The sequence below is a fragment of the Penicillium citrinum genome, assembly GCF_028827155.1.
Source record: "Penicillium citrinum strain IBT 23319 chromosome Unknown utg000003l:1.0-4596430.0:1.0-4598250.0, whole genome shotgun sequence".
Classification (NCBI taxonomy): Eukaryota; Fungi; Ascomycota; class Eurotiomycetes; order Eurotiales; family Aspergillaceae; genus Penicillium; species Penicillium citrinum.
The window spans coordinates 4,486,256-4,499,995 of record NW_026622688.1 but is presented as its reverse complement, the minus strand read 5'-3'; the positions used below and the strand labels follow the sequence as shown (position 1 = coordinate 4,499,995).

At 47.3% G+C, this 13,740-nt stretch overlaps 5 protein-coding genes across 5 annotated transcripts; 4 read left to right on the top strand and 1 right to left on the bottom strand.

Moving 5' to 3' along the window:
• Nucleotides 1-300: 300 nt before the first annotated feature.
• N7469_004924 (NmrA/HSCARG family protein) lies at nucleotides 301-1,272 on the top strand (the record flags this gene model as incomplete). The annotated part of the gene is made up of 1 exon (XM_056643844.1): nucleotides 301-1,272. The coding sequence occupies one exon, from the start codon at nucleotides 301-303 to the stop codon at nucleotides 1,270-1,272; it is 972 nt and encodes a 323-aa protein (XP_056503256.1).
• Nucleotides 1,273-3,217: 1,945 nt separating this feature from the next.
• On the top strand, nucleotides 3,218-5,367 carry N7469_004923 (tetratricopeptide repeat protein; the record flags this gene model as incomplete). The annotated part of the gene is made up of 2 exons (XM_056643843.1): nucleotides 3,218-5,151; nucleotides 5,220-5,367. 2 exons carry the CDS (start codon nucleotides 3,218-3,220, stop codon nucleotides 5,365-5,367), a joined length of 2,082 nt encoding a protein of 693 aa, XP_056503255.1.
• Nucleotides 5,368-7,479: 2,112 nt separating this feature from the next.
• On the top strand, nucleotides 7,480-8,727 carry N7469_004922 (DUF3712 domain-containing protein; the record flags this gene model as incomplete). Its single annotated transcript, XM_056643842.1, has 4 exons — nucleotides 7,480-7,643; nucleotides 7,745-8,163; nucleotides 8,231-8,352; nucleotides 8,422-8,727. Coding segments are annotated over 4 exons (1,011 nt in total), but the record flags the coding sequence as incomplete, so codon positions are not given.
• A 216-nt stretch (nucleotides 8,728-8,943) lies between these two features.
• N7469_004921 (transcriptional regulator family TF) lies at nucleotides 8,944-11,059 on the bottom strand (the record flags this gene model as incomplete). The annotated part of the gene is given in 5 exon segments (XM_056643841.1): nucleotides 8,944-9,199; nucleotides 9,278-10,008; nucleotides 10,070-10,832; nucleotides 10,847-10,950; nucleotides 11,024-11,059. 5 exon segments carry the CDS (start codon nucleotides 11,057-11,059, stop codon nucleotides 8,944-8,946), a joined length of 1,890 nt encoding a protein of 629 aa, XP_056503253.1.
• Nucleotides 11,060-12,010: 951 nt separating this feature from the next.
• Nucleotides 12,011-13,048, top strand: N7469_004920 (intradiol ring-cleavage dioxygenase; the record flags this gene model as incomplete). Its single annotated transcript, XM_056643840.1, has 1 exon — nucleotides 12,011-13,048. The coding sequence occupies one exon, from the start codon at nucleotides 12,011-12,013 to the stop codon at nucleotides 13,046-13,048; it is 1,038 nt and encodes a 345-aa protein (XP_056503252.1).
• Nucleotides 13,049-13,740: the final 692 nt, after the last annotated feature.

Genomic DNA, 13,740 nt, shown 5'->3' with positions numbered 1-13,740 from the left:
CGATCATTCTTTGGAGCAAGGCAGGCGAGTTAAGCGAGTTAAGCGAACATGTATCCAAACACGCACTACATTACCATTAAATTACCTGGGTTCTTGATCTTTCACAGATAGATTTCTATTATATATTATTCCATTGAGTTCTCGAAAACCCGAACTTTGAATCTAAGCTCGCTTTAGCTTTCTATTTAAAGACATCCCCGTCGACGATGACGCCCCCCTTTTCATATATGCCAATATTCAAGCGGCATCGTTGCTATACCAAGTGTGAAGATTAATTAAGATCGCAAAATAAGGAAACACATGGCGTCGAAACGGATAGTGACAGTGGTCGGCGCAACGGGGAACCAGGGCGGCTCCGTTGTTGATCATTTGCTAGCGGATGTTGCTGGGGATTACGTCGTCAGAGCAGTGACACGGAATCGCGACACCGAGGCAGCGAGAGATCTAGTGGCTCGTGGTGTACAGGTCGTACAGGCTGACCTGGACGATGTATCATCGCTGACCAAGGGTTTCAAGGGATCTTACGCGATTTTTGCTGTGACTGATTTTTGGACCTTGGCTGAGCATCTGGGAGTGGAGGAGGCTGCAGCTCGCGAGACTCGACAAGGTAAGAATATGGTCGAGGCAGCTGAAGCTACCATAGAGTCCTTGGATCACTACATATGGTCAACGCTTGCGGATACAGCGCGCATTAGCGATGGCCACTATGTCGTGCCACACTATGAATCGAAGGCCGCAATTGCCCGCTATATCGAATCAAAACCGGAGCTATGTTCCAAGACAACTTTTCTATGGTGCTCGTATTATGCGAATAATCTGACACGCCATTATCTCAGGCCCGTATTTATCCCGAGCGCAGGAAAATACGTGCAGATGCAAGCTGTCCCCGAGGACACGCCAATGGCTCTCATAGGAGATACACGAGCGAACTTGGGCGCCTTTGCAGTGGCCATTCTGGAGCAGCCCCAAATGACTCGTGGCGGAAAAGTCGTCTTTGCATATATTGAGAAGACAACACTGGGTGGAATTTTGGAATCATGGGCAAGAGCTCATGGCGTGGAGGCTCAATATCTGCAAATCCCAACGGAGGCCTACTTTCGCTTGTTTCCGGGCCAAGTGGAGGAGATGCACATTGGAATGGGGTTTTGGGATTATGCGCGGAATAAGTCTTGGGTCCCAAAGCAGGGAATTTTGACATACCGTGAACTTGGTATTGACATTTCGAGACTGACTGGTGTTGACGCCTCGTTCCGACAATTGCCGTTACAGTGATCATGTAGTCTTAATTAAGGCTCACATGTGAATAGAGTCGAATCCTATTTTCTTTCTTTAACAATCTTTCGTAATTCTTTCCGTTTCTCGCGATATTGAGTCAAAATAGCCCAGTGCTGAATATTTGACACAAGACCCCAGATTTTCTACATAACAATTGCATAAAACGGATTCCGTTATCCATTCTAGGATGGATTTGGCTTACCTATAGTGAATTTGTGGCCTAATTTATAAACTAGAAGGGCAGTCCCGTGGGTCCAGGAATAGAGATTGGTTAGTTAAAGCCAAGAAACCATAGCTGATTTCCAGAATGAATGCATTGTCTAGAAAGGTGTTAGAGAATGAAGGACTTTACGGTAGACGTTGCTCTGTTGTCGGGCATGATTGAAATACGTGAGGGTCTCTAACAATCATGGCTGGAAGAATGGAAGGAAGTTTTGCTATTATATCTAATGAATTTGATATCAACATTGAAGAGACGGTCAAAACTTCCAAGTTTTGTTGCGCTGTATATACCTCTTAAGTCTCTCGCTTCACTCGCTTATTTCGCTTGATAAGAACAACCGCAATGAATATTTACTCGCAAAGTTCTTCTCGTGACCCTGTAGTGGAAATTTAAGGAGTAATATCCTCGAAAAAAGAAGAGTGAAGAAGGCTCTCATCATTGATACATTTGGATATAGTAACCATCGTTCAGTAATATCTTGAGCATCAAGTTAATTCTGCCAGGCACTTTAATTTCTCATCGTATAATACTAAATCTATAGAATTCCAATTTTGCACATCACGATCTGAAGTGCATGCAAATTAGGCTGTTGTACGATGCATACTCATCAATCCCATAGTACTACTGTATCTGTATACTAATATTAGTATACAGGGCTATTGTAGTTGTGCTAAGCGAGACCCGAGACTAACCGCATTGATTAGTCGTATTCCATATAATATAATATACTAAACAAGTATAGATATACTTGTTTAGTATATACTAGCTAGTATAAAAGTATATCAATTATAGCTATAGTATATAGTTGATACTCGTATGTCTACTGTATAAGTACTAGTTATTAGTTAGTTTAGTTAGTACTAACTATAAACAACTCTACAGTACTGGCTCTACTGTGTACACTATGGACAATACAATTGACTAACGAAAATAGAAACAGTCAGCTGATTGGCCAGCAGATGAAACAGTGGGACTGAACTCTTATAGTGGATAATTGTATACAATTATACCAGTAGACTGCATAGTAGAAGAATGAACCTCATTTAATTAATAGTACAGCATAATTTATAATTTATAATTTCCTACACTACTATGTATATAATTCTATATAATAATGATACTCTACTCTACTATTCTACTGTGTACTGTAATACTCCGCTCTACTGCTATGATATTCATGTCTTGGCACCCCTGAGAAATCCAGTGGAGTCCATTGCGATCGTCAGGGCCTCGCCCGTTTTTGCTCCTTTCTTCTCTCTCCTCTTCCCTCCTAGTTTACTGTCATTTCCCCCATGTTTACTCTTTGATTGATTCATCTCTTTTTCCTCCTCCTCCACTTTTGACTTCTTCCATCCTGAAAGGGCTGTCCTTCCTTTGGCCTCGTTGCCCCCCCCGCCCTTCCTCGACTTCTCTCACTGCTCTCCCACTACTGTCTCTATCACCACCGCGATTAATCACCTCCTCTTATGCCCCCCGCTAACTCTGAGACATCCCGCCCGCTTCTGAATGACTACGCTACTTAAATCACTTCCCTGTGATCGTGTCGAGACACTTCCCCCCGTTCGCCTCGTTCGTTCCGTCCTCTATTGAGACATCCAGACCCCTCGTGGTCACAACCTTCCACGATGGCAGCCTGGCCTCCTCGACATCTAGGAGAATGCCGTTCTAATTCTCACGATACCCTGCGAAGCGGAATCCCTTCTCCACGCATCGAACACTATGATGGCGAGGTACCCCCGCCCCCTCTCCCCTTTGGATGCCTTCGCCGCCCAAGGTCGATTCTTGGCTCGTCAACTCGACGAGTCTCGTCGAGGTGACCGTCGCATGAGTCGTCTGCCCCCTTCCAGTGTCGCTCGCTCGTTGTCCCATGGCCGACCGGGCTACTTCAGAGCACGCTCTCATGAGAATGAAGGCCTCTCCCGGAGACCAACCCAGAAAATGACCGTCCCCGAGGTCGAGGAACCCAAATACCGTCCCATCTCTGAACACCCCCGCTTCAGTTCTGTCTCAAATGCCAGCAGCAACCTAACCGAGACTCAAGATGACCACTCCACCCCGCGGACGACAATGTTACGCACGAGCACCTCCGGCTATGATCTCCCACGAGCAGAGTCTCCTGAAGAGGATGCTTCTATCGCTGGGGACGCTCCGCCCGTGGGCGTCGCGTTGATGAATCCCTCTCGCGACAACTCTATGGACTCGGTCTCCTCTGCATCGCGACTACATATTCCTAGAAGTCTTGCGCCGCCACATTCTCCCAACTCGCGACCTTCCAGCAGTGCTCGAGTCGGTCATCCGGAAAGAGAGAGCTCAGATGACGATTATAGCAGCTCAAATGCTGGCTCAACCTTCTCGAAACCGCGAAAGCTCTCTTCGGGAAGTGCTGTTTCCTTGCCCTATTCGCCCATGTCTACGTATCCTACTCGACCTCACCCGCGATCACCCTCATTGAGCTCCGAAACGTCAAATGGCCATTTGCCTCGACCATCATTCAACTTCTCTCGTCCACTCAGTCGATCTAGTACCAGTCTCTCTGCACCCGGACCGTCTGCGAGCTCAGAATCCAAAGCTGCTCCCCAGCCGAGACATATGCACCGTTCAAGCAAACCAACTCCGATTCTCTTGCCACTGGCTACTGATGAGGCGGGTGTGCCACCAGCTGAAGGTGAGCCGTCGTCTGCGGTCTCTTCGTATACTTATGCCAAGTATGATCTTCCACGGGGTCGTGTCTTGTCGAGAGACTCGGTAGTTTTTGCAGGCTTGCAAACGCCACACTTCGAGTGGAATGAGCCCTTGTTCGAGAAAACCCCGCCTCGCAACGAAGAGGCTCCGCCCCGTCTCGCTCGCACTCCACCGCCTACAAGACATCATGAGATAGAAAGCTCGCCAAAGCCTCGTTCAATGCACGAGGTTCCAGCCACGCAGGCTAAGCACGCACCACTTGAACCTGCATCTCCACCAAAGCCTCCCCCAGCGCCAGCAGCAAATCTTGAGCCAGTCACTCCGCCACGCCCATCTACAGAGACAGAAAAGCCGAAGGCCAATGAAAAGGATCAGACTGTTTCATCGGCAGATTCAGCAAGCACTTTGCGTCCGCAGACTGCCAACACCCAGGCTAGCTCGGCCACCCTCTCGGCAGACGATCATGTCTCCATGGGTATCGACCTGCATGAAAAAGGCTCGTTGAACGAATCCACTTACCATATGCGGATTGCAGCAAAGCAAAACCATCCCACTGGTATGCTGCTATATGCGTTGGCGTGCCGTCACGGATGGGGTATGCGGTCTAATCAGCAAGAGGGTGTACGATGGTTACGCAAGGCCGTAGACTCGGTTGGATTGGAAATGCTGGAAAACCCCGATGCCCCTGGTGCATCAAAGGCGAAAGAGTTACAGAAGGCTTACCGAGCCCAATTTGCGTTGAGCATCTATGAGCTTGGTGTTAGCTATCTCAACGGCTGGGGTATTAACCAGGATAAAGCCCTGGCTCTTCGTTGCTTCGAGATTGCCGGGCAATGGGGCGATGTCGATGCTATGGCTGAAGCTGGTTTTTGCTACGCCGAAGGTGTTGGCTGCAAGAAGGATATGAAAAAAGCAGCTCGATTCTACCGACAGGCCGAGGATAATGGCATGAGCATGGTTGGAAATAGCTGGTATGTACTGCTGATGTCTTATGAATCTGTCGCCTCCTTCTTTCGGATCCCCAACTAACCCTGAACAGGATCTACAAAGACAAATATATGGCTGAAGAAGCCTCAAAATCTAGCGGTCGTTCCCGTGGACTCACTTCCAGTAGCGACAAGAAGCCACGCAGTAAATCACGGACTCGCAGCATCTTTCAGCGGAAGAAGTCTACGGCGGAGACATAGACTGTCTCAAATGCACAGATGTCGCCTTCTTGTCTTCGTTTCTTGAGCGTCTTTCTGATTTGTTCCTCATCCATCTTGCATCCCAAAGCAATGTGTTTTCGGAGCGTTTTGAGCCGATTCCTCATGGAACGCTTGACCTCTTAATCTACCGGAGAGGGGCCTTTTCTTCTTTCACTTCATTCACTTATCGGTCATTCCTTTACTTTGATTTCTTGATCATTTCGTTTCTTCCCGTCCTTCTGCACTATTTTACCCAAGCCGCCTGGGCAGCTATTTTTTTTTCGAGCATGCTGGCTGGACTTCGGTCCCATCATCTGCCTCGCAGGCCTAATATTTCTTTTCTTTTCTTCGTGGATACCCTCTGCTTCTCATATGTGGCATCTTGCTGCCTACATTACCTTTGTCTTTCTTCTTCCCCTCCAAGATTTTCTCTTTTTCGTGACCCTTTTTCATTTCTTGAGCATATTCCATGTCCTGCGAGACTGCATTAGTCTCTTTCTCCCTTTTGTTCGGACATCTCTTTCACTTCGGGATTTTCTTCTTTCTTCTTACTTTTTTTCTTTTTCTTTTTCTTTTTGAATTCCGGCAGCTGCCGTGTTGAATCGTATAGCGATTCTCATTCTCGATGAACTCATGACACAAATTGGCCGCGGTGTGGATATTTTGCATAGGGCATTGTGTAGCATGTGACGGTCTAACTAATCGATCATAATCGATCATACATACTTTATCGTGCTTCAGGTTGATGTCTCGACAGGGATATTCCTTGTGATCATTCTTCTTACTATGTTATTCTCTCTCTTAGCCCTTGTAATTTCCCCACGAACCTCTCCTCTTCCCAAGGAACGTCGCGGACCTTTGCCCTAACTAGCTTGCGGGTCATCTCCCTTGACAGCGCCACGACCGGGGATTCTTCCAACTGCGGTACTCACTTGACCCCTAAATTGCTAACGCTACCAGTCGTTTCTAGCAGGGAAAATGACCTCCTGAACCCTCGTTTAGATTGGTTGTTCGGCCTTGGCGAGCGCCTCCACTGCAGCTAGTCTCACTCACAGCCAATGAAACCACCGGACCCCGGATAGTCGGTGCAACGGTAGATTCGCCTTTCAGCGAGGATTCCCTGGACCGACAATGTTCCACAGCCAAGGAGGACAAAGGGCCTTTTTACGTGGCGTCCATTATTGCTGCACCTGCATATGATTATATTCAGCGGACCTCTACAGAGTGCAATTGTGGTAGAATCCAACCTCGGTTTCTCTCGATTTCACCATTTTCCCCGTGGGAGGAACATATCCTCCACATCTTCTTTTCGGGATCCCAGAATAGATCAATAAAAGAATAGACCAAACAGAACTCAATTTGAAACGTCCTAGTGCTGTCCAGGACCGCACGACGATCATTCGATCTCCAGCATCGACCTTATCCGTATTCCGTATCTAGGAACAGCCCCGCCTGGAAATCCGGAGTCCCCAGAATCCACAAGCAAAAGAACTTGGGAATATATCGGAGTCACCGGATACTTCCAGCAAAATAAGGGAACAAAGACTTGCAGACGAAGGCAAGGAATAAAAATCCTTAACCTTGGGTCTTAGCCCCCCGCGTTCTCCGTCAAGTCCCCACTCAATTCTAGTATTCCGCTTGGTCCCTTTGGCTGAGAAAAGTATTAAGGAATAATAAGCCAAACGAGAAGAACAAGAAGAAGGATTCGGAAAAAGTCCACAATAACTGGCACTGCATGACATGTGATAGTCAAATTACTATCTCTCGCCTGGCTATCAACGGTCAAACGCGTATTAGTCCTCTTTTTTGCCTCAATCTAGTCTATAATCCAGTCTAGTCCAGTCCAACCCAGTCCCGTCCCGTTGATATCCTATTTACGGAGTTCAGCCTATCTCCACGCTTGCGCATTAGTGAGAGACTAGGCTAGGAACAATAAAAGATTTCTTCTCGGCCTCTTTTCATATAAAGTACGTTCCCCCCGAGTCCCTCAATCCTCCGGTCGAGGCCGTCCTTTTCCCGTGTCACTCGTTTGCAGCCTTCGTTTGCATAGTCAAGGAAACGTGGTGAGATCAATTCTGTCTGCTAATATATAAGGGAAGACTTGAATTCATCATGTCTGATACGAAGGCTGAAGCTACTGGGTTGGAAACGGCCGCGATCTCCCCGACGCCGGTGAAACGAAGCTTCGGATCAAAGGTCGCTGCTCATTTTAAGAAGTGGTGGTGGGTACATTTGATCATTTTCGTGATTGTGGTTCTTGTCGTCGTTTTGCCAGTGTAAGTACATTGCCGGTGATCAAACGGATTGCATTGCCTTCGATGTAAACGATCGTTCACATTCCTCCCATGCCCAAACTCTGAACTAAACAATGTCAAAGTGTGTACGTCGGATACCCCAATATCGCCAAGCACGATGTCAATGACTCCACCCTTGAGATAACCAGCATGGTCATCAGTGATCCAACACCAGAGTCTTTCCAACTGAACCAAACTCAAGTCATAGGCTCTGACAGTTCCTACCACCCCAAGATCTACGCTTTTGACGCAGCCGTCTCCCTGGCCGGTGCGGCAGCCTCATTCGCAACCGTGCGTGTACCGAGCGTGAAATCCGAAGATGGCGCAAAGGTCGAGGTGCATCAGAAGGTTGATCTGGGGGATATTGGTGCTTTTGGAGATTATGCGAAGGCAGTTATGTTGCAAGAGGAGGTTGCGTTGAATATTTACGGCAAGCCTGATTTACAGCAGGGTAGTCTGCCGAAGATTACAGTGACGTATAATAAGACTGTCACTATGAAGGGTGGGTTTATACCTGTGTCTCAGAGTGCTTGAACAAGTGGACCTTGCAACCTGCTGACATTTTCCAGGACTGAACCAGCTCAAGGGCTTCGATGTGACTGATTTCCATATTCTCACGAAGAAAGAGAACGGACGGAACATGAAGGGAACTGTTTATATTCCCAATCCCTCCGTTATGACGATCGATATGGTATGCGGCCAGAATATTCAAAGCTGATAGCCTGGAATTGCCCTAACAAGCTTCTGTCTACTCTTCTAGGGAAACCTAACCCTAGACCTTTCCGTCGCCGGAAAGCCAATGGGTCAATCCTTCCTGGACAATCTAGTCCTCAAACCAGGAAATAATACAGTCCCAATGACTTCTACCGTCGACCAAACTGCCATCATCAAAATGTTCACCGCAGATGGTAATCCTTATAAAGATGGTGTTGTGCCGTTCGATATCGTTGGAAACTCAAGTGTTTATAATGGCAAGGAGTTACCCTATTTCACCAAGGCGCTTGCGTCAAATAACCTCACGGTGCATCTGAATGTCTCAAAGGCTCTTGCAGAGATTGGATTAACTAGTATTTAACGCCATCCTCCTTGCTATGTTTTGAAAGACGAGGTGACGGAGTGTACTCATTAGCTGATGACTATTGTACCATTTATAACCGGTGGTTGTATTCGGGACGGATTGAGTGACTGGTTAACGTGATTATATCCAACAGAGTGCATGACAGCTCTGAGATTTATTTTTATTGATCTAATAATATTGAACTTGTTAACTTGTTATGTACCTTCATCTATCATCAGTAGCACCAATAGCCTTCGTATGTGCTGTTTCTGCCAGAGAAACCAATTTCATGATGAATGCATGAGTAAAGTGGAAAGGTGGGAAGAAATTACCGTCTTCATCAGTCTGACGAGATGGTTCAAATATCCTAGCTATCTCTTCGATGATTTGAATATCACGGGCGAATGTTTCTTTGGTCGGAAGAAGGATGAGAAAATGAAATAGAGTGAGTACAGCCGTGAGAACGAATTGTGCGTGAATCCTATACATTGGTGAAAGTTTTAGTTTCGGTTAGTTCACCTTTCTCACCGAAGCATAAGTTTCCGTTTGCGTTTCTCACCAGAATGTGTGGTAATTGATATAATGTTTGACCCGATTAATATAAATGAGAGTTGACCTTGCCGCCTCGTAACAAATTTCCTCACTAGATGGCAATGGCGATCTATACTTTAAAGGAAAAGATTGAGAAGAAGTCAAGCCCGCACCGTGGATCTTGCCTAGACAATAATAGTACTCCAAATGAACACTGACACCTCGAATACTGAGATCATGAAATAAGTAATCCGGTGCATCTTCTGTCGCAAAAGCATCGGGTCGATACTCGACGGGATATTTCGATTTGATATCACTCAATTCGTGATCCAACTCTCGGATATACTGTAACCGTTGTGTTTCGGAGTACCCCTGACTTTGCGCAGAGTAGAGAAGTCGATAGATTCTGCCTTTGATCAGGACCAGGCGGAGGTCAGTGGGGTAAAGTAGTTCCTTCGAAGAGAGAGGTTTGAAGTAGAAATGTTTCGCGGATGATCGGAGCGCATATGCCGGAGGAAGATGTAGATCACAGTCTGCATCATTGATAAGCGGCGGTTGAGCCTTGCGACTGGAGAATTCACGGTCCATGCCGTAGGCAAGCCAGAAGAGGGCGCGGAGATGGTTGCTTTGCTGGGGTCTGATGCTTAGTTCGGCGGACGGTCGTATTCGGTGGGCTCCAAGATTATATAGTGCTTGAATTGCGATACCGAGGAGCATCTCAGCGTATTGAGGTTGTCCGAGAGGACAGATAAAGACTGCCTGTGAGAGAAACGGGAATTGGTAAGTGATTGCGATGAGACTCGTGTCAAAAAAAGCTTACTATCATCATGATTGCTTCCACGGTCCGCGTGTCAGGAGGCTCTGTAATTATCCCCGGAACTAGCGAGATAGCAGCATGAGCATAGGCATCTGGATCTGCATCGCGGAACATAGGGTCATGTCGATGCATTTGCGTGATATTCGCCGTGAACGCGGCCAGACATGCACGGTTGGCGGCACGCGATGTCTCTGGGTAATTGAGCACATCGGACGTGACGAGGAACTGCAGTGCCTCGACATCTGCAAAGGGAAATAAAGAGTAGAGACCGGAGTTTGCGTAGTATGTCACACATTTCTGAACTAGGGATGTTGGAGGCCACTTCAAAGATGTTGATCTCCTTGTTCCTTTCAGACCTTGTGTAAGGAGTGGCTGGGTCAATTCATCTAGGAAGTCATCCAAATCGAATGTACAGTTCGTTCGTTGATATATGTTCGAGTAGAATGCTGATCTCGTTGTGGAAAGGGGGCTACCGAGTCCACAGTATGCGATATGCCATCGGAATGATGCCAATGCTGTGTCGAGACAATGCGTGTCCGGCACAAGACCAAGCGTTGCGGGGTCTTGTGTGGCTAGACTCTGCTGAGATGCAGGGGAAATGACACTCCCAAGCGAGGTCGTTTTCGACGAATCATTCCCACCAGGAGTTAAGTGAGCATGTCCTTGGGCAGCAGCTAATGCCTCCTCTAGTTGCTGGACACGGGCCTGACTATCGGCCAACTCCCTGAAGTGACCAATTAGCTCATGCAAAATGAGAATTACTGAACTATGCAGCCTTACTGCCGGAGCCCTTTCCGATTCTGTCCTGATTGCGGGGTGAATACACAAGGTAGGCCAGCTAATTGGCAAGTCTCACAGGCCGGAATGGCTCTGTCACAACGGATCTAAAGAACAGTATCACAGTCAGCACTTTATATCAAACTTTACACAATGCCGCAATAAGATATATGAATGTACCTTTCGGATTCGACATAAGTCGCAAGCACTTCTCATGGTGTCATACAATTGCCATTGACTGTATCTGCTCGGAACAAGGCAAAGCAAGGAATGTTGAACGTGAAGTTGTAGCGGATCTTCCCAGAGTGGGTCTCCGTGGAGCCAAGACTGCCAAGCCCGCGTCAGCGGGCGCCTTAGTCAGCGGGGACGACTGCTCCGAGAGATTGATAGAGGCAGAATTATCAAACAAGGTCGTTCCAGGGGCAGTAACGGATAACCGCACTCCACAAGTTAAAGGCTTGGCTTTTGAAGCTTCAGGAGAATTTCACTCCGAACTTCCACGCAAGCTGAATTGGTTGGAGGTTTGGCGATTCAAGATGAAGTATAGCGGCAGCTGAGGGACGATCCACTTGAGTTTGAGATATTACAGAAAAGCTTCAAGCTGAAGAAGGACAGGAGCTTGAGCGAGCCCGCGTTTGGTCAGAAATCATTCGGAGTATCTGGATTATTAATTCATCTACAGAGTTTAACCACCGAGGCGATTAAGCAACGTTGCTACAATGGTGAATACTCACAGTTCCTCACTTCATGGGGAAAGCCACTTTGCAGATCATTTAGCATCCACCAAAGTCCCCTGGGGCTGTGGCGCTTGCGACTCAAGCTCCATATCCGAAAGGTCCAGGGTCCAATTGAATGCCGCCCTTTCGTCAGCCATCTCAATACTGCAGACATGGGTCGTAATCCCCGAGGTACGGCTAGTTTGCCGTGATGAAAGAGTGCCTAGATTGGTTTCAATATCTATGGTGTTACTCCATTCTGGGACAATCTCAAGCTTCTGCTGACGACAACCTCGACAAGTACGGACATAATACTCCGTTCTATCGATTTCCTGGACTCAATATCTTGGCATCCAAAACATATAAGAGATCCAATGGCTTCTCTGGTTCATCCTCAGATTATAAAACACATCCCTCTCCTCGAAGGTCATCTATTTAAACACTTTGCGGTATGCACTTCCAAAAGATCGCGCTTCTTGCCTTGAGCGGCCTGGCCATCGCCCACCCTGGCTCCCACGAGCACAGCTCTTACTCTGTTGCTTCGAAGAGACATTTCCTCCATGAAGCCCGCCGTAGCCTTGATCTCTGCGCGAACCACCTAGACAAGCGTGGCATCAACGAGCGTGCTAAGGCTCGCCGTGCTGCTCTTGTCGAGGCCAACAAGAAGCGCTCTGTTCTGGCTCGTGACCTTGACAAGGTTGTCAACACTTCGCATCATTCTACTTTGGACGTCACAGCCAAGACCCCCGAGACTGAGCTCTTCGATGCCAGTCCAACTTGTATCCTTGCCCCAGAGGGAGAGGTTGGTCCATTCTGGGTCAGCGGAGAGCTCATCCGAAAGGACATTCGGGACGGCGAGCCCGGAATTCCATTGATCCTCGACGCACAGTTCATCGACATCAACACTTGCGAGCCAATCCAGGACCTTTACTGGGATGTTTGGAACTGCAACGCCACTGGTGTCTATTCTGGTGTGCAGAGTAGCATGAACGGCAATGGAAATGACGCTTCCAACCTCAATAAGATGTTTGCTCGTGGAATCCAGAAGACCGACTCCGAGGGCGTGGCTCAGTTTAACACCCTCTTCCCTGGTCATTACTCCGGCCGTGCCACTCATGTTCATGTTATCGCCCACACTCAGGCCCATGTGCTACCAAACAACACCCTTACAGGTGGTACCATCTCGCACATTGGCCAGCTGTTCTTCGACCAGGACCTGATTACCAAGGTCGAGGCTACGTCTCCCTACAACAGCAATACCGTCGCCATTACTCAGAACTCGGAAGACCATGTTGTCAAGGTTGAGACTCAGAATTCTGACTCGGACCCTTTCTTCGAGTATGCCCTGCTGGGTGACACTGTTGAAGATGGGATTTTTGGCTGGATTACCCTGGGTGTTAATACTAGTGCTAGCCACGACTCAGATGCTTCCTATGCTGCTACTCTCACTGCAAATGGCGGTGTCGCCAACTCGGACAGCACTTTCTAAAAAGGCTTTGAAGGGAAGAGGAAATGGAAAAGCAAGTGGAACACTTTGGGAAGCGGTCATGTTTAAGCTAAAGTAGTAAATAGTCGTTGGTCAAATCTTGGAGCACTATGCCATCTCAAATAGTTCCAGGCTGGTACTATTGTTGTTTCAATGGTACACTGGTATTCATTTTTTGACCATGCTCCCGAATCAATTTAAATGGAGCCAGCACATCAAGCAAAATGTATTTTGTAGCTTTTCTATCGTTGTGCTATGATTGCCACTAGTTAGTATTACTGCTATTACGACTAGAAATCACTTCCTCCCTGAAGTACTATAGCTGAAGTATCTAATTCCCAGCATTTCAATATAATGACATGGCCAGTATGACACCTCGCTGAAATCCCTGTTCTTTTTTACGAGAAATTAGTAGTTTCTCGTCTACGAATTAGTTGTACACTAGCACTCTATAAGAGACATATTTCTATGGTACTACTGGGACTAGCGCTTGAAAACCCACATCCAGCGACTAAATAGTGAATGGTGGCCTTTACTGGCTGGGTGTAGACTCCAACGTGACTCGAACACTCGAATTTGCTCTATCTAGACGTATCGAATCCCTCATAAGAAAGAGATACATAATTTCATTTGAGTTGAAATCCTATTCCAAGGTTTCCTCATGATTTTTCAGAAGTCTTGAAGATTACTTGAAT